The sequence below is a fragment of the Anoplophora glabripennis genome, unplaced genomic scaffold (assembly GCF_000390285.2).
Source record: "Anoplophora glabripennis isolate ALB-LARVAE unplaced genomic scaffold, Agla_2.0 scaffold329, whole genome shotgun sequence".
NCBI classification, from domain to species: domain Eukaryota; kingdom Metazoa; phylum Arthropoda; class Insecta; order Coleoptera; family Cerambycidae; genus Anoplophora; species Anoplophora glabripennis.
This window is the reverse complement of record NW_019416941.1, coordinates 434,294-455,352: the sequence shown is the minus strand read 5'-3', so window position 1 is coordinate 455,352 and position 21,059 is coordinate 434,294. Positions and strand designations below refer to the sequence as shown.

The 21,059-nt window shown below is 31.2% G+C and overlaps 1 protein-coding gene across 1 annotated transcript in view; it reads right to left on the bottom strand.

The window, feature by feature from the left end:
- LOC108907772 (S phase cyclin A-associated protein in the endoplasmic reticulum) overlaps positions 1-11,312 on the bottom strand; it is a 41,872-nt gene extending 30,560 nt beyond the window's left edge. Inside the window, exons 1-7 of the mRNA XM_018711566.1 lie at positions 11,131-11,312; positions 10,894-11,075; positions 6,314-8,759; positions 4,478-4,769; positions 4,301-4,423; positions 3,981-4,242; positions 3,697-3,924 (exon numbers count right to left, since the gene is read on the bottom strand). Coding sequence (XP_018567082.1) covers positions 3,697-3,924; positions 3,981-4,242; positions 4,301-4,423; positions 4,478-4,769; positions 6,314-8,759; positions 10,894-11,075; positions 11,131-11,224 — 3,627 coding nt within the window. The 5' untranslated portion in view covers positions 11,225-11,312. The remainder of the gene's footprint in view (positions 1-3,696; positions 3,925-3,980; positions 4,243-4,300; positions 4,424-4,477; positions 4,770-6,313; positions 8,760-10,893; positions 11,076-11,130) is intronic.
- Between the last annotated feature and the right edge of the window lie 9,747 nt (positions 11,313-21,059).

Sequence of the window (21,059 nt, the reverse complement as noted above, 5' to 3'; positions counted from 1 at the left end):
GTAAACCGTCATTGTACGATTGAGTGATTTGTCATAAATTATAAAATTTTTTATTTGCGAAACATATTTGTAAAACTAATTTTTATATTTAACATATTGGTCAAAAAATAGATGGCGCCACATCAAAAATCCATGCATGTTATATAGTACTAACCTTCAAAAGAAACGTATCAAAGTTTTGTGACATTTCAACCATTACTTATTGAAATATTGAACCTTGACGTGAAGTTGCAGGAGATAGATCCTACAGATATCATAAGGCAGTGTAGAGTAGTTTCAAAATCTCATGAGTCGCGAAATACGCGAAAGGCGTGGCGTATCCGCATAATTCTTCTAATAAGCATGTTGTGAAAACATTGACTCAGAATTAGACCACGTGCCTCATTACAACCAGAAATGAACTAAGGCGCTCGGGCATCAATAAATTCAACTAGCGAACGTTCGTTATATATATATTCTTATTGCTTAAATTAAAATAATAAAGAATAAGGCATTTTGTTATGATATTTGTAATCGGATCAAAGGCTTGTTTACGCTACGAGAGCATGAGATAGTCTGAATAATAGATGTAATGTTTTTAGGACATAGAATAATTTAGACGACTGTTGGAATTATGTTTCTGCGCATATGAAGGTCAAAGCTCATAAGATTTTGAAACAACTCTACTCTGTAACCTTTATATGTGATGTTACTTCATTTATTCTGAATTTCTCTGTACAAGTCCTTGCTAACGTTAAAAAGAATCAACTTTTTTTTTCAAACAATTTTCATTGAATTTCGAAAATATAAGTGATGTCGAATTATTGCTGCCCCTGGTTGACATATTTGTATTTTCAGTCACTCTTTAATGACGTAAATCATTAGCCTAATTGTTAAGAAGAGAATGCATTAGGTGGTCCTGTTGCATTGGGTACCGTTCTGGACTGAGCTGATCATGGTTTTTTACAAAATCAGTTGCATTTGACAATCGCACACAATCCTGCCCGCTTCCCTTTAAATAGTTGCAATATTATTTTAGTAGTTAAGAAAATGAATTCTATGGAAGAGGTATTTTTATTGGTTTTATTTGAAGAGGAAGAAAAGCGCTAAAGAAAACAGCACGCAAGATGTCTCCTCAACAAGAGAATTCATGTTGGGAGAATGTTGGCCTCCTTTGGCTTATATTAGAGAGATCCCCCTGAGCAATATCACCACCCTTTTCTCTGTAATAGATTGGTTAGCAGCTCAGGTGGATTGACTTCCTAATGGGAGGAAGTATAAAAGACCCAATGAGCCTAAGTACTAATTAGCTTTTTAAGCTACCCTCCCTAAAATTCCAGATTCCAGAAACACGCAAGATTTTGGATTCATCCAATTAACAAAAGCAGACAAGTAGAGGGTGAATGTCAAACTTTATTAAAAAAATTGTTATTGGACGAACAGCGATTTTTTCAGTTCTTCCGTATGTCATCTGGAATAGTGCTGGCAACTGAAATCGGTTTTTTGGATAGTCGGTTAACCGGTTTCGGATAATTCGGATTTTTAAGAAACCGGAAAACCCGTTATTCAATTCTTCAAGTACCCAATTATTCAAATAACCAATTAATCAAATAACTGACTATTCGATAATAAGTACATAACACCATAATATAGTCGCACTATGAAAATAACATCACGCCGTTGTATTATCTGGCACTTTCTGTGCATATAAGCCCCTACGCTATAGGTCCCATAACAACTCGCACTCGTGATAAAAAATAGTATGTGCAACTTGTTCTGAAAAGTTGCCATAGCACCACTTGGGTTTTTTCCGCAGTTGGTTCGCTTGTGCGTCAACTGCACCCGCGTGGCGCTATTGGCAACTTTTCTTCACTCATTACACAATGTACTATAGTGTTATGTAGTTATTGACACAGTCTACATAGTACATACATATTAGAAGGGTTGAACTATTAAGGGAAATACAATTTACTTTTATATTTTATCCTGGAACACAGACACAGACTGATAAAAAAAACAGTCACCCACACCCACATACACCAAACGACCAAATCCATTTATATAAATAATAAATTGAAGAATCACAGTAATAACTGTTTTAACATTTTAACTTTTAACATTAGATTTAACTTTAAAATTTAAAATATGTGAATATGTAAATAACATTGTATATCTCGTCAGTTTTACAAAGCACCGATTTTCAGATATCCGGTTTTAGCCATTATTCGAGTAACTGGTTATTCGAATAACCGGTTTTAGAATATCCAGTTTTAGCAACTATTCGACTAACTGGTTTTATCTGAAATCGGTTTTTACAGAACCCGGTTAACTGGAGTCACTTTTTTCCGGTTTTTGACAGCACTAATCTGGAAAGTAGCCACTAGAGTTACTAGAGTTATTCACGAAGACATTCAGATGCTAAATATAAGATTTAGACGCTACATACCACCTGTAGAAAGACTGGCCATTTGTATAAGTTAATTTTATTTTTTAATTTCATGTAGTCATGTGGCCAATTAACTTCGATTTTAAACGATTCATAGAATTAGCATGGTACGCAATCATCACAAACATTTGCTAGACATTCCGCTCATCTTGATTGCGGTCTCTCAAGATTCTTTGGAAAAGATTGGAGAACGTGACGCGAGCAATAACATAGCCGAGAATGTCAAGTGCAAATACATACATTATAAAACATTGAACATTGAACATTGCTTAATGCATTCTCTCTTTCATTGTTCTATGACAAATATATTCAATGATATACAGTGCAACCTCTTTAATCCGAACACCACATTATTAGGCGTTGTTCGTATTATCGAATCGTTCGGATTATCGAACATACTATAAACACATATTACAACCATATGCGACAGTGAAAGAGAGGGAAATACATTGTAGGACAAAGAAGGAGATGCATCCCAGTTAAAGGTCCAAGGTCATCGCGGCGAAATTGACCACATCAAAGAGCTGTCGCATATGGTTGTAATATGTGCTATAAAGATTTGTACATATGTATATTATATAAGTACATACACATTTTATTATAACAATATAAATATAAATCATATAAGATACATAAAACTTATAAAAGGTAAAACATAAACATGTAGTTATACATATACATATATGTATTACGCTTTTCACATGTTTTATTTTTCTTACTTCCAAAAAAACTCTAAAATTGTTACACAAAACACGACACGCAACAGGTTCTTCGCTATCGGCAAACAAACCGACTGCCGATTACGCGCGTACGTGTGAAGCGATCTAGTCTTTTCTTGTCATCGTTCAAATTTGGCCATTCGGATTAGAGTGTGATCGGATTAACGTGTGTTCGGTTAAAGAGGTTGCACTGTATTAGCAAATGATTTTTTTACAAATTTCAACACATACTTTGAAAATTAACATTTTCTGACATTACTTCATAGGACTTTTTTAATTACCTATTAAAATATTACCTATACTTTAAATAGGGATTTTAACAAATCTCATACTAATCAGTATAACAAAAAAGCATAAGACACTGTGGAGAGTTACAACACAAAAATCACATATTTGCAAATTTAACAAAAATAAATTTATTTAGAATTTAAAATTCAACTGCAATAATACACATCAAGCCTTTGTGATATTGAGTTAATGAGTATTAGTGCATCAAAAAAAAAAAAAAAATCCTCTATGCTGCAATTTGTTAATATTAATTTTATCACTTACAAGCACATTGCACACAGTACACCACTTCTGAGTTGGATACGGTACCATATTGGGCGCCTCATTGTCGTCATTCTGACATCTATGAATTGATAATTCCAGAGCTCTTTGCCGGATCTGCTCCATATTCTCATCGTGACGTCTCTTAGAGTCCTCTTGTTTTTGCTCTATTCTCTTCTGTAGCTCTTGAGTCGAAGCTAGTTGTTTTTCATGCAGAGCGGATAATCTTTCCTATAATTTCATATTTATTTTAGATTAATTGGAATTTTTAAAACCTTTTAACTTACCTCTCTGTCCCTTGCCTTTTCCCTTGCTAGTTCCTGTCTTTCTCTTTCTCTCTGTTGTTGCTGTTGGCCAATTCTCTCATCTCTTTGACGTCTTTCATCCTGCAGCCTATCAAGACGTTCTAATCTTTCACGTTCCAAGGCTTTTCGTCTTTCTTCGACAGCAGCTTCTTTGGCAGCCTTCTCCTCTTGCCTCTTTCGTCTGTCTTCTTGAATTCCCTGTATCCTACCTCTCTGTTCTCGACAAGATTGTAGAAAGTCATGCCTACAAAATTATAATTATTAATATCCATAATATTTAAAACGGGTAATAGTTATGTCACCTTTTATTTTGTGCTTCCAATTCATTTATAAAAGCTATTTCTTTAAGTTTTTCTTCCTCATCATGAGCCTTTTTTATAATTCCTTTAATGTGCTTCTTTCTGTTTTGAGCTGCCTTTTGTAATCTGAAAATATTTACAATTAATACAGATCATTAATTGGCACTGGCTTAATATTACCTCATTTCCATTCTTTTCCGCTTTTCTTCAATTAATTGCAGTTTAGCTGCCTTCACATCCTCTACTCTAGACCATAAGGCTTGCAGTTTTTGTGCTTTTTCAAGTTGTAGATCCTGACGTCTTTGCTGAGCTTTCGCTTGCTTAGCTTGATATTTTCTGATAGTTTCCGCCAAACTTCTCCTTCTTGCTGGGTTAGAGAGTTTTTGATGAAGTTCGTGGGCTCGACCTGGATGTCTGGCATTTAATGCCTCCAGTGCTGCCAAAGTGTCTATTCTTTCACTCCAAGACATATCTGAAAATTTAACATCGCAGTTTTAACATTATATGGGGTAATTTTTTTCTGAGGGATAAATTCAAAAAGTAATTACTGTTGCATCAAATTGAATCGCTGGAAAAAAAGTACAAAAAATTCAGCCACAGGCAAAGTTTATGTGATCAATGAGGCACATTTTTATTCAAATGGATCAAGAAAAAAATTCATGTAAAGTTCACCAGATACCACTACATTCGCCTAAAATAACGGTACGATGTGCCGTTTAGAAGTTTAAATTTATTGGGACCTATTTCTTTGAAGAAAATCGTAATTCTGTCCCTATAACTTTGCAAAGATATAGAAACATTACAAACTTTTCTTAGGCCTCGGCAGTTACCTGGAAATTATTGATTCGTACAGGTTGGCGTTTACCAGTCATACAGCAAGAATTTATATCGAAGTACTATGAAAACTTTTTCTTTGATATCAAATGTGTATTCGAGAATAGAACATATTGAGAGATTATCTGAAAAATATCTGAGTTTACTAATATTAATCTAAATGTAAGAATCGGTACAGGGACACACCCAAAGGTTCCACGTTGTTTGGGTTATCGACAGATCTCCGTGCCTTCAAGTAATGTAAATATATCGGTGTCTGCGATGAGAAAAGACGCGTAATAGGAATTCATTGGAGAATTCAAATTTAGCCGTGACTAGCAAGACTTATGTTTAGGTGTTTAGTTTTGTGATTGGAAATGCAAAGGCATGCAAAAATTTTACTCCTCAAAGTAATAAGTGTTTTTTTATATGAACTTTAGAAATTGGCAATAAAATGAAAAAAAAATGAGTGAATATGGAAGGAAAAGAAGCCAGCTCGAAGAAATAGTAATAACATATTGAGTATGTTATTAAAAGAACTTCCAACGACGACAAAAAAATATTTCCATAAAAGTAAAGTTACAATTACCATATTTGGCCACTGAAAACAGCCACAGAGATTTACATACAATATTTCATATTTTTTTAGCCAATTGAACTGCTAAATAACTTCAAATAACATTCAATGTCTTAAATTCTTATTATTATGTTACTTATGCCAACTTGTAATATATTGTAGTGTAATATTTTGTTTTTACAAGCAATCTCAAGATAAATAATTAAATATATTTAACTGCAGAAATTCAAGTGTCATCTTTTTTGGAATTTTGTTATTTTTTCTTACGAATAGGTAGGGTGTCCTGTGTCCTTTTAAACACTATATTTGAGAATTATATTCAAAATAGTAAATCCTAAGGCAGCTACAATATTTTTTGTATTAAATTTTTTAACCCTTTGGTTTTTGTGGCAAGATAAACAATGTTTATGAAAACTTAAGAGGAATATCTTCCTGTTTTCAAGACAGAACAAACATTTTATTAGACCGTCAGGCCAAAGTAACTCTGATAATGTCCCTTTAACAATTTCTATAAATATTTTTTTATTTTGTAATAGTTCCTGGTATATTTTCATTTACTTCAATTAAATTATTATTTATTTTTTGTTGCCTACTTTAATACCAAGTTAAAGTTAATAAAATGTTACCTGCAAGCATTGGTTCGTATCTTGCTTCCAGAGACATTTCTTCATCATCAACATGCACCGGCACATTGCATTCACTGTCCTCATCATTATCACCTTGTAATTCGTCCCCATCAGTTTCGGTACCATCAGTTTCGGTATCCACTTCAATTTCCAAACACTGCAACTGTTCTATTTCCTTGGTAAGTCTGTCTTCCTCTTCAGACAATTGTTTTGCTTTTTTTCTATGCTCTTCCTCTGTTGCTATCTCATCTTGCATGTCTTTCATTTTCATCTCATCATCTGTTTCTGAATCAACATCATCAGGTACTTTTTTTTGTTCTTGCTCAAGTTCCTTCCTCTCAGCTGTCTTCTTAATTTGAAGATTTGTCTTGTTCTTCTCCTGAATTGAGTTCTTGTTTATACTTAGCTTGCTAAGAGTGGTATGCGATCTTTTTAACTGAACTGTATTAGCATCGGGATTATTTTTAAGTGACTTCAACGTATTCAGATTCTCTTTGACACTCTTCTCAATAGACTTTTGGGGTTTAGCTGTGTCAGTATTTTCGGGAAGTAAAGCCAAGGCTGGTAAGCTTGCAGTAGCACTAACTTGATGGAACCTAGTTGCCCATGACAAGGCCGTGTCGGAACGTCTAGGCCTACTATTATTTTTGAATCTAGACCTACATTTGACAGTTAACCAACCATCGGTAACATCACTCCTAACACTGTCATTGTTTAATGTTTCAGAGGAACTTGCGATGCTATTGCTAGAGTTAGTAACATTTGATGAATCAGCTGTTCTCTCCTGATTGACTAAGGTTTCCACAGAACTAGCATATTCATCTAGAGATAAAGATTTTGTTAAATGTTCCTTTGTAAGTGTAGTTTTACTCTTTTGTAACAAAATGGGATGAGTGGTAGGTTTTGTAGGGTTAACTCTCGGCAACTCTGTTTTCTGAAAAGTTTTTTGTCTTGAAGTAGCATTAAAATTGCTTTTTGGTGCCGTTTTCATATCACTAACGGTTTTGCTTCTCGCTAAGGCATTTTTGTCTGTGGCTATGGTATTTGATACAAAATTTCTTGATGAAAATGGTTTAACAGTTTTAGGTAGTGTATTAGTTCGACCACTAGCAGTGACAGACCTAACTTCCACTTTTGGTCTAGGAGGCACGATTTTTGCAGAAGCACTTTTTGTTAAGGCAGTAGAATAGGCAGGGCGAGATGCGGTAATAGGTCGACAAGGTTTATTTATCTCGGTCTTAGCTGTTTTCATAGGACTGACAGATTTTTTATCATTTTCTTTATCGTCTGTTTGGCATTCCTGGTTTATCTTTACTATATTGGTTTTCTTAATTGGTAGTTTTGGAAAGTCATCGTCAGTACATGTACTTTTTTCAGCACTTAGGACACCTACTTTACGCAACGTATCATAAGTTTTCTGGTCCTCGCTAGGTGAATCGATGTTTTTACAGATTTGGTTTAAGTCTGAAGAAACAGAAGATGGCACAGTTTCTAAATTTAAATCCAAATTCTGCTTCATTTGTTCCAAATCAGATTTATTTTCCATGGGTGTCTCGGTAGAAACTTCTTTATATTTTACATCTTCAGTGCTCTTCTTAATTGATTTGTTTTCTGCAGCAGCATCACTACAAGAATGTACTTCTTTAGTTACAGATTTAATATCATCGTTACTTTTCTTTAACAACTTATTATTAGTTAATTTATTCTGCTCGATTGGCTTCTGCTTTTGTGGTGATGGTTTAACATCTTTCTTTATCCCCAATTTTACTGGCATTCTTTGGACAATTTTTGTCTTAGCTTCATTACCTTTTAAAACTTCGACTCTCTTCTTTGTACCGTCCAATTTTAATTGTGTTTTAGTAATACTATTGGTATTAGTTTCTGTGGCTTTTATCTCAACAACACTAGAACTCTTTTCCTCTAACTTATTATCTTCCTCGATTGGTTTACTTTCATTTCTGACTTGAATGCCTTCATTAGATATTTTGTTTTCATTAGAATTAGCTGCCTTGTTTTGTATATCATTTTCCTCTGATTTCACATCTAAATTTTCTTTTTGTGATGGAGGCGATTCTAATAGTTTGCCTTCTAATATAGGCTGATCAATGCTAGGTAAAGGACTCGTTGGACAAGATGTAGAATTTTTAGGTTTACTAGTAAGAACCCTTGGACTAATCTTCCCTGATATATTAGGACTGTTCCTTCCAGACCCTAGACTTGGACTCGATTTTCCAGATCTGTTATTCTTGGTAAGATTCGTTTTACAGATATCCCAAGCAAGAGATGTTGGCCTTTGTAAAATAGGTGTATTTTCATAATCCCATTTAATGCGAAACCAATCTGCCAATGCATTGAAATCTCTCAAGTAATTTTCCAGAACCAGTAAAACTTCCTGACATTCGGTTAAACTCTCATGTGTTTCAACAGTATTATAGATTTCAGCAATCTGTAATGTTATGAATGAAGAATGAATATGTATTAATAATGGTTTTACGGACCATGATGTTATTTAAAGTATCACAATTTTTTTGAGTTATACCGTGTCCCATGTACCTATCTGGTCGCCATCAGTTACCGACTTGAACTGAACTTTCTTAGCCTTAGCTTGGAATCTTTGACCTACTCTTGTTATTCTCGGGCTAGGCTTTGTGTAGGTGGATCTACTACCAGAACCCCTACATCCAGCCTGATATTGTTTTCCATTCTTGTAATTAGTTCTAAGGACATTAGACGAAACCACTCCTCAGGCGATGGTGATCCTCCATAGTGGTCTTTGTAACTAATCACTCAGTCTCGGCAAAGCGATTGCACAGTCACCACTGAAGCTGCCGGTAGTGAAGGATAGCATAGCGGCTTTAAATTACAATATCAGAGCATGTCTAGGAGGGATTTTGACAGCAGGTCTGCCTAGCCTGACGATAACAAGTTAACAAGGACAAGTCAAACATTCCTAGCTAAGAATATGCAAGTGCATTATAATCAGCTACATAGGCCACGACATAACCAAAAACCCATATGGTACTTTAAATAGAATGTGCGTAATGGATCAAATCATTAAAATACATTTTAACACATACAAATTTACTAAATAAATGAAATTAATTTGCATAATTCATAATAATTAATCCATTGCAGTTTTTATTGCTGCTTGATTAAAAACTAATTTTTAAATATTTTTATTTCTAAAAAATTAAGTAAGGTTTGGCAAATACAGGCAAAAAAAATGTTTGTATGGTCCACTTTCCTTCGAAATATCGAAAAAAAAAGCAATTGGAAAAGTTGTTCACAATTAGAAGTTACCTCCACATGCTAAACTGGAGGCCATTGGCCTTTTTTAAATTTTTACATTATACATATAAGGAACTGAAAAAAATATTGGGTCTACTATGATTTTTCAATTTAGTTATCAAATTTTAGAAATATTTCAAAAAATTCTTTTTAAATTTGAGTTTATAAGCATAATTTTTAATGCTAATAAAATTCTTCTAATTTTTTAAAGAAAAGTACATTTTTTATACAGTAAATAGGCATCTTTTTTCCAATTTTGGCATATGGGCTTATATTTTAATTTTAAATAACTTTTCCTAATAATTTTCTTCCAATATTTCATACAAACATACTTTGCTCAGTACCTTGTTTACAAAGAAAATAATTTTTTTTGTCCTGCAAGAGCCTATTTAATTTTTCATAATTAAATTTCAATATGAATTACTTTTTAATCAAGCAATCTTATTCCATAAAATGTCAAATTCAACAAACATTTTTTGTCATTTATATACTGCCTACAACTATCGTTAAGACTATCTGAGAACACACTGTATATTCACAAATTATTATAATTGAGAATTAAGCAATGGAAGAGATTATTTTAACAAAGAAATTTAATTTTTTTCCGTCATTGAACTGAATATTCCATTATTAATAAATAAAATAATAAATACTTTTTACACAGTAATTGCAAAAGAAAATATCATACACACGTACTTGGTACCTCTAATATTGGATTACTTAAGGGTAGAATTTGAATAAATTCAATTTTATAATGAATATAAATATGGGCAAAATATTTAGTTAATACACAATTAGAACTGGAAAATTATTGACAATTAAACATTATATATGTAAAGAAATAACATTAATATACTGAGAAAAATATTAAATAAAATATTAATACTCTAAAATTATTGACAATTAAACATTATACATGTAAAGAAATAACATTAATATACTGAGAAAAATATTAAATAAAATATTAATACTCTTGCAATGGTATTTATAGAACTGAGTAATAGAATAGGAATNAGGGTAGAATCTGAATAAATTCAATTTTACAATGAAGATAAATATGGGCAAACATTTACTTAATACACAATTAGAACTGGAAAATTATTGACAATTAAACATTATACATGTAAAGAAATAACATTAATATACTGAGAAAAATATTAAATAAAATATTAATACTCTTGCAATGGTATTTATAGAACTGAGTAATAGAATAGGAATGCTATGATCAAAGCTTTTGTTCAGTATGGATGCCATACCTTGAACTAGATCTAATTTAAATAAAAGATACATACAGATCTTTGTAGATTTCCAAAAAGCAATGCCCAATATCTAGCTCTCAATTCAGATCTTTTGTCCCTTCCTGTTGAGGCTGACCGTACTCTAGCACCTGTGCGACCACGAATGTTGGGAGGTTTGTTTACTTGCGAAGGCTCCAAATTTCTTGGGGAACAAGGTGGTTTTCGAGACACTTTGCCTACAATATTTACGTTTGTGGTAAAGAAAAATACTCTTTTATATATATAACTTACTTCTAAAATTGTCGTTATCAGCAGAAATATTAAATGCCAAAAGGTTTCTAGCCTCACGTCCTTGTTCTTGTACCAAAAGTCTCACTTGTTCCATTTTTTGTGAAAGTATATGATTTATATAGGAATGAAATTGTTTATTTTTTTACACAAAATGCACATTGTTTAAATTTTTGACACTTCAACTGACAATGTTGACAGATACACTTTTCCATTATTTGACAGAAAATTTCAAGGTTAAATATAACATTAATATTCATGCAACCCATTATACAAGTAGCGTTACTGTTGTCTGCCTAGTTCAAAGTTTAATGATTCAATTTCTGTTATATGGAATTACCTACAAATAAAAAATTCAATAAATGAACACAACTTTTTAGTTAAATTCGAAATTGAATTTATGGTGTTATTTGTATCTTTATTTAAATTTTATACTTTTATTTTTATATAATTTATAATAAATCGGTAAAAAATACATAATTAGTATACGAAAAACATGTCTTTTTGGATTTTCGATGAATACGGTTTATTTAAATAGTTCCTGACATATATTTGGATCATACTAAAATTTGTATGTACATATGGCAACTTCCTTAACACCTGAGATATTATAAAACGTAATTAATTCTGGACATATATATCATCTCACTTCTTGGAAAAATGTCGTTTTACGTTGTCCTGCCTTGAACTTAAATATATTACAATATTATGTAATAACTGGAATTTTGGAGATTAATTACGGGCAATATCACTAAAGACTAAACTATATGAATTAGAATAATGTAAATTCTGAATACCTAGTGAGGTACGTAAAAGTAACGCAGACATAAATGTCCCAATTTTAAAAAAAAATTAATGAACAATTTGGTGATAATCTGAGGTAAAATTTCTTTTGTAAACATTTACATGTTTTACATTGTTTTTTATATATTATATAAATTTAAATAAATGTGTGGTAATAATTTCTATACTTTTATTGCCCAATAAATATTAGGTAGGTACGTAACATGTGATGGTGAATATTATGAGCTTATATTAGCTAACTTCTTTTTAAAAAACATATTCTATTATTAACAATACCAAGAAAAATGTAGAAACAAAAACAACTCTTTGCAGTAGCTGTTTTTTCGTGTTCAATTTTGTCAGAGAATAAAAAATAATAATTTCATTATTTAATATATTATTAGTTTCTGATTTTGTATTAATTATACTTAGACATAAGTACGTACTTACTATTATTAGTTTTTTATTTTAGATAATTATTTATTACTGGCTGTTTACTGATTATTGTGGGTACAATTCAATGCTAGTTTGACAGTAGTTTCCAGCAATCTCAATAGAATCTTGTCTATGGGGTTAGATATATTTTGTACTTATAGGTAGGTACCTCATTTCTGGCATCGAAGATGACTTCATTTGATAAAATTTTTTTAGAAAAAATTTTTGAGCTTTTAAACTTTCCCTAAAAATATACCAATTTATTATTTGCTCATCACTTACTTGCCTGTTGTCTCCTGGCTGTAAATTCGTGGTTGGAGTTTGTGACTCGAATCCCCGAATGTAGAATTTTATAATTTTATACGATTTTTTGGTTATAGGGGTGGTTTTCTTGTGTTAACCCTAAACAATGGGGTTGCAGTGGTGTGACAGTCTTTAAATAGGAAAGAATATAGAATAGGATAAATTAATCTAGGTTTAGTATAGAATTTTGGTTACTGCTTAGGCTTGATTTTTTGGTAATATAAAATAAACGGGAAGCTGAAGGGTGATAGAGTATGAAATGTGTTTCTTTTCGTGTAATGTGCTATTGTAATTTATGTTACGAATTTCATATATCTGCGAATAAACCAGGCACTTCATAAGTATATAGTATTATTACGTTTAATAGAATTGTGTGCAATAACTAGGTAGGTAGGTACCTATGTACCTAACATAACAACCAGCGAATTTAGATTAAACTGTAAGTTTTTTAAACGTGAGAAATAATACATTTCCAACACTATTTTGAATAATTCAGCTATTCTGCATTAAAATAGTAATCTAGTATTTATGAGGATCATTAAATAATGTCAAGGCGTGTAAAGTAAATATGATATATATGTAGAAGAATTTGAATTTTCACTTTCCTTATTTACAATATATAATTCCATTGGCGCCGACTGTAAATACCGAAACAAGTAATGGAGTAAGTAGTTGTTAACGTATAGATGACAGACATATGCTGAATAAAATTTACCGAAATTAAATAATGGAAAATATGAAAATAAGTAGAGCTTTGGTCTCTCCATATTTTTTGTCCGATCATAAAACGAACACAACTAATTGTTAAGTTATTATGGTTAAAAATTTTTCTTCTTATGAGATGTAGTTTTATAAAAAGAAATATGTATATAAAAATAATACACTTCCGTTTTTTTAAGATGTTTTCTGTTTTTTAAACCAAAAAAGTGTTATTTGAAAGAGTTTTATTTTCTTCGAAAAACTCAAATAATCGTCTTTCAATATGTAAATTTATGAGATAGGTTCTAGAGTTTCTTCTTTTATTCTATTTTTTTTTCAAATTAAAAAAAACTTTTTTAGTATTTTAATTTTTTACAGATAATGTGCGCTATTAACCAAAGTTTATTAGAAGTAAATCAAGATTACTAATTATTAAAAATACCATATTTTTAAAACTACTTCTACTAATATTTTCATTAGATACTAAATATCTAAATTATTATTAACTATGTAAATATTTTTTTTTCAATGTTAAAAAGTTGTTTTGTGTAACGCCATAATACTTTATTTATTTTATTTTTAATCATTTGTATTTAGTAAAAATGTCTATACAGTATCGACGAGATAAAAAATAGTTACTAGAATACCTGACGGATTTTATGTTCTGTATTATTCCATTAAATATTCCCGCCAGTGATCCAAGCGCCAGTTTAGATATTTCGTAATGACAATATTCGTAGAAGTGGTCTGTAAAATATGGTATTTTTAATAGTTAGTCATCGCGATTTACTTCTATATTAAAATTTGCTTTAATAGTGTAAATTATCAGTAGAAAAATTAAAATGTATAAGTATATTTTTTTAATACGAAAATGAATAGAATAAAAATGAATCCAGTTCTAGAACCTATCATAAATTTGCATATTGAAAGACGATTTTTTTTGAGATTATTTCGACAAAAAGATGACTCTTTTTCAAAAACACTGGTTTAAAAATCAAAAAACCTCAAAAAACTGAAAATGTATTATTTTTATATATTTTTTTTAAAAGCATCATCCCAAAACGAACACAATGAAAATAATCTTGGTGTCTTTAGTTTTTGCCAAGTTACAGGTATTTGAACATTTTTTACTGAAAATATTCAAATGCTAATAACTTCTTGAGGAGTTAAAATAAAAATTTGGATTGAAAAAATTCATGGAAGCTACTCGAAATGAGTAGGTACTAAATAATAATAAAAATCACGAAAATTAAAAATGGTCCGGTCACGGTCACAGTGATTTGGTATGAAATGCAGCATAGATCTGTGTGTTGCAATACGAAAAGAAAGACCTTATGTAAAAACTTTCCATCAAATCATCAAAAATCAAGAATCGACTTGAAATGTTCATATTTGTATTTCATCAAGTTTTTTTTTAACAATATCAGATAGAAATAACGCATATCAGTTAATAAACATAAAGTTTGCACTGTTTAGTAACAAATTCTAGTTTTAAGACTGTATGTGACCACATATCTGCCTTGTTTTGAACTAGTGCCTACGCATGTGTACAATGATTTTATCCAGCAAAACTAGATATATTAAAAAAAACTGTTTACGTATTTGTACACATACATTATGTACGTTGTTTTTGTTTAGTAGTGTAACTTTTTAATAAATTAAATGTGTTTTCAACTCGCAGAACAGTAAAAAGTTATTTTAGGTGAAAATTGCGAATTGTTAATGTAAAAATACAATGCTATACAGCGGAGGCTGCTGCATGGGTTTGGGGCGCCGCCGCCCCCCCAGAGGTTTTCACAATAAAAAAATTTAATTAACACAATTATTTACATAATTACATATATTAGTCGTATGCAACATATTAAAAAGGAAATGCAAAAGCAAAATTTGTAGGCTCCTTGTAGCTCGCCTGTAAACTGTAAACTAAATCTGTAAACTGTTTACAGCGGTGGTAATGGTTACCGTCGCGCAGCAGTTAAAGACGGAGTGGGAGTAGTGCATATTTACTATGCATATTTGAATTCTGTTTAGTCCGACCGTAACCAAATATAGCTATTCACCGCTTTTTTTTAAAAAAAACAAAACGTAATTTATTCAGGTGTGTTGTAAAATTTTGTTCCTTACATATTGTTTCTTGTGTATTTTTTTAAAAAATTGTAAAAGTTTAAATTGTAGCACTTGCAATGCTATCTATTGAAAAATCAGTGGTGCGAGAAATACCAAACTTTAATGAAACAATAATTGAAAAGTTTATTTGGGACAAAAGCAGAAGAATAAACAAAAAATAATGTTGAATACATTTTCCATATATGTATTTCAGTTCTACTTAAAATTAATACATAACTACCCAAACCTAATTTCCAGATATGTCTATTATCTACATATATTAGAAATATTATTAGTCTGGGAGAAAATTTAACAAAACCATAGAAATTGCTGACTCTTTGTACAGGAAACGTTAAACAATAATTACAATATTCTAGAAGATATTTCCAATTTTACTAATTTTACACATTTACAGGGTGTAACTAAATAAGTGTAAAACATTTAAGGGGGTGATTCCTCATCGAAAAAAAGATAGGATCTTTCATATAAAGAAACTTCATTGGAGCATCCCTTGTTAAGATACAGCCCCTTAAAGGGGGTACATAAAATTTGTTTAACCATTTTTTTCACAAGCACTAAACAAGTTACAATATTGAAATTAACCTGACATTTTCTACTACCAAAAAGACACTTAGCCAGTAATTTATTTGGTTTACCCCATGGTTGTAAGGGGTGGAAAACGCAACCCCTAAAATTTATTTCCAACGTAACTTTTTGTCTTATTATTTGTTTACCATTTAAAAATTTATTTCCGTTAGCCTGTTTCATTCTAAAAAAAATGTCTCTTGAATTTTTTGCCCAAAATAAACCAGTTCGCAGCAAAAAATTATTTTACGAACAAGATACATATCGCCATAAAACGAAAATATGAAACTAATTTATCTAGTAGGCCGCTATTAGCGATACTGACAATTAAATTGGAATCAAGCTGTCAGTTTAGTTAATTAGAGAGACTCCAGGAATATTTGAGCAAATACGTGGCTCAATGCGCCGACGTCTAGACGCATGCGTAATGTCTGAAGGTAGGTATAAATGATAATAATATATTAAATGAGAAAGAAATGTTCGGACTAAATTACAAAGCACCACAAAGTCAGGAAAGTTAAAGGGAAAACTGTATATACTAGAAAGGAGGGGGGAGTTTATTTAAAGGAAAAGAAGTTAAAAGCTCACCATGTTAAGGATCATTGCATTGTAAGCCCAAATTTTTTAGAAAGAAATAAGGCGGAGAATAAATGAATAAAAAAGAGTATTGGAAAATATATTAAGAAGTTTCTCATAACGAAAAGACAGGATTTATTAGACGAATATCAGAAAAGAAAACTAAATAAACAACCGGAAGAATATTAGTGTTAACTATTTTCTATAAGGAAACCTTAACCAGAGTCTATAAAACATTTTTTCTTTCCACTTTAGATTTTCCATCGAATAATGATTAAGTACTGAGAAATTTGTAGTCCATTAAATAAAAATCAAAGAGAATGCTATAATAGTCCGGGATTTAACGACAGAAATTTCCGGGTCATTTTCGCAAGCTTCATTTTTCTGCTGGCGCACCCCCGCGACAGGTGGTTACAGGAGGGTTACAATTACAGCAAAAAATCAACAACAAAAATGTATAGCCGCATACGCGAAACTTATTGTACGTATCAGTTGAAACATAAGAAGTTTAGAAAATATCGTCTACCACCTAAATTCCACAACAAAACTCGTCTGCCACCCACATAAGTAAGCGCAAAAAAAAATATTTCAAAAATTTATACTCGCAAGGATAAAATTAATTGAAATGCTTCTTTTTATAGCAACAAACACGAAAATAATAGTCTGTTACTAATAAGATACAACAAAGGTCGTCTGCCAAGCTTATGAAGTTGCGCTCGGCAGACAACGCGCGAGCACCGCGGGCGAGACCGCGGCTACTAAAGTCTGATGGAGACCTTTTAGTGTAAAAATTAAGAATATGTCGATTCGATAAAATGCTTTAAGATAAAAATAAGATATTCCTGTTTTACAATGACATTCGGAGATAATTATTTATTGATTTTCATTTTATTATGTAGAATAATCTATACAGAGTGAGTCATTAATAATGGTACACAGTTTAATGGCAGATTGTTAACGTCAAAATATAGCGATTGAGCCAAACATGCCTTAATCAATTGTTGCACATTTTCGTTCTACAGGGTGTTAAAGTTGAAAAAATATTTTCTTTTTTTATCTACATTTTAAGTATGTATGGACCGATTGTTTTGAAAATTTGTAGTTTTACGTTTTCTGAGGTGGCAAATACGAATATGCAAATAGTGTTGGGGTCACGTCTAGGGGGTAAAAATATGTCTAACTTTTTATATTTTACAATTTTGAATTTTTTAACTAGAAATTATTGAACTACGTTCAATTCTAAATAAAAAAGGTATACTTGTTACAAATCGATAAACTCAACTGTTTTCGATATACAGACATTTTAAGTTTTTGAGATTCGACGGGAATTAAATGAATCATATGTCCCACTTGGGACTGTGGTATGGCATGAGGGAATCTCGGAAAGAAAAACAGAAGATATAAGTATAATATTTTCATTAAAGAATAATTAACTATTGTTAATTGGACAGACAATTGCACCAGCCAGAATAAGAGTTGGTGCCTGTTCAATTTTCTGGTGCAAGTGGTGCATATTATTAATTCATGTGAAATAGCCGTTGAAACTATTACTATTGAATACTTTGAAGTCCTTGATGTCAGCTGATAGTTTGCATCACTTGGTTCACAATCACAATCATAAAAACAATCATAAGTGCTATGACTTTCAGGACTTTTTTTATTGCTGTAAGTTATTACACCTCATCTGCTGTTGTTAAAACGTTATCCTTCATAGATTTCAAGATTAACCAACATTAGGTATCTTCACTTATCAACTTCAAAAACTCAAGAAAAATAAACCTTTACTAAATAATATGTCGACAGTTGAAGCTCACAGGGGCTTCACATATCTCTTTTGTGCCGAATTTTTTTAAGATACTGAAAAAGAGCTGCATTTCGTAGGTAAAAAAATCTGAATGCTATCTAACAGAAGCCATGTACGAAAAAAAAGATAGAGAAACAACCGAAGAAAGAGAGAAAAACGTTTAAAAAATCTCTCATCAATAATTCCTAAACATAAACTGGAATTTTGGAAAAACCTTGTTGTAAACAATGAAGATTTTAGAACATAGGACGAAGAAGGTGATTAAATTGTATTATATTATACATGTTGTTTTTTATAACAATTTTTTGTATAATTTATGAATTTAACTAGTTTTTGTGTGTTTCTGTAACTTTCGCAGGATTTCGCAGTTTTTAATATAAAAATTTCTGTTCTCTTCTCTTCTGTTGCTCTTCTCTCTGCTGTTCTCTTTTTATTTGAATCTACATAAATGTAAAAAAGCATGTTAATAATGTTATACTTCTTAAATTTATTTTGTTAAAACTATGTACTTAATGCTGACACAACAGAATTTTTCAACTAAATGTTAACTTCAGTAGATTGTTTTTGGATCATAAGTTCTACCCTTGATAAATTGAAGTTAACTTTTTCTAATTACAGTACTCATTTACTTAAATATCTAAATATTTCTGTAGATTGACAGAACTACTAGTGATCGAATTTATTCAGTAAAATTTCACTAAATTTTAGTAACCAGTGGAGGGCGTTAAGTTTTCCAAAACTTCTATGAGTACTTTGAAAATTCAGTTAATGCATTTAACTCACGTATATCATAAAATATAATTTATTCCTTTTTATTAGAAAAAAATCCAGTTCAGAAAGTAGAAATTCTTATTTTTTAGTAGCTCCTAAGAAAATTCACAATTCCTGCCAATATATAATTATATTTTTTTGTATTTTCTGTCAACCCTTTGAATATACTATAAGTTCGCTATAAAATTCATTCATTAAATCAGTGACATCAGTCTACGTCACATATTTAATATTTGTGTAGGTAAATATGCCATTCCAGTGATTTTATATAAATAAATAAATATATATCTAATGTATGCTTTATTTATGTTGTGTGTAAGTTCTTGTTTTTTTTTTAGTAATTTTATTTATGTACACATAATAGTTTTTATCTTTGTGATCTTTTTTTGTGTATTCTGACTTGCCATAAATGTACTATTGTATATCAAATGGTCAAATAAAGCTATCTATCTACCTATAAATTATCCAATAGATACCTCTTCAAGTTTAACGAAAGTTCGATATATTCCAACCGCATCCTTACTAAATTTTGATTTTCAGTGCGACATAGGTACACCGCAAAGTAGATAATATTTTAAATAATATATAAATGTGAAGGCTGGCATTAAATCGTCAAATTTTCATTCAGTGGCGTATCACATGGCAAAATTGAAAAGGTAGAAGAGTTTCATTGTCTCTAATCTAATAAATAAAACAACAGAAAGCTGTAAAGACTGAAGTGTAAATATACATACAGGGTAGGAAAGTACCGATGGTCTATCTGAAGTTACGTGAGAGCGATGAAGTAAGCCATAGAAATCCATGTGATAGACAAGGATGGGTATAGTAAAGGCGTCAAATAGTCACCGCCCATTTCGCCCTTCCACAAATAAGAAGTTGATCTTATTTGTGGAAGGGCGAAACGGGCGGTGACCATGAGACGCCTTCATTATAGTCATCCTTCTCTATCGCATGGATTTCTATGGCTTACTTTATAGCTCTCAGATAGACCATCGGTACTTTCCTACCCTGTATATCAAACCAATTCCTACATAATTTTTTTGAATGTACATACTTAGTAGATTATATTTTAATTTTAGTGTTATGAGGGTAACGAAAACATTTTTAAAATAAATTCTGCATCCCATCTTTGTATAATTTGTGAAAATTGCATATTTTGTTAGTCATCCTGTAATATAATATACAGGGTGATTCATTAACAATGGGAAAATCGAAAGCTGAAGATACTACACGTAAAATGGTGACCATTGGCGTAAATATGTCTTATCCGAAAGTTGATAGTTTCGGAAATACAGGGTGTTGAAAGTAAAAATTTTCAATCGTGTTTTTGCGATTATTCTGAAACTATGTAGGTTAGTAACTTGAAAATTTGTGAAACTATATTTTTGTAAGCGACGAATAAGATGCGTGTTGCAATTTCAGCGTTGGTCATAGAGGGCGCCACTTACGACCAATTTTACAGAAAATTTAGTTAATAATTTTTTACCCTGTATGTTTAATATGAAACTTGATTCAAAACCTAAAAGAGCAATAATTTTTCCATTAATTATGTACTCTTGTTTCATTTCGGTATTTCAATACGTTTTCGAGAAAAATCGATTAACAAACACTATGTCAACATACGGATAAGGCATGTTTACACCAATGGTCACCATTTTACGTGTAGTATCTTCAGCTATCGATTTTCCCATTGTTAATGAATCACCCTGTATAAGGAAACTGTCAAAATAGTGTGGATCAAATGTTTTTATGTAAATAAATAATTTTGTATTATGTCTCTCCAAACAACATGTTTTCTAGTAAGGTCAAGCTTAATAGGTTTCAGGTAAAGCCAGAAAAAACCAAAAGAGGTCATTCTGCGTTATATATA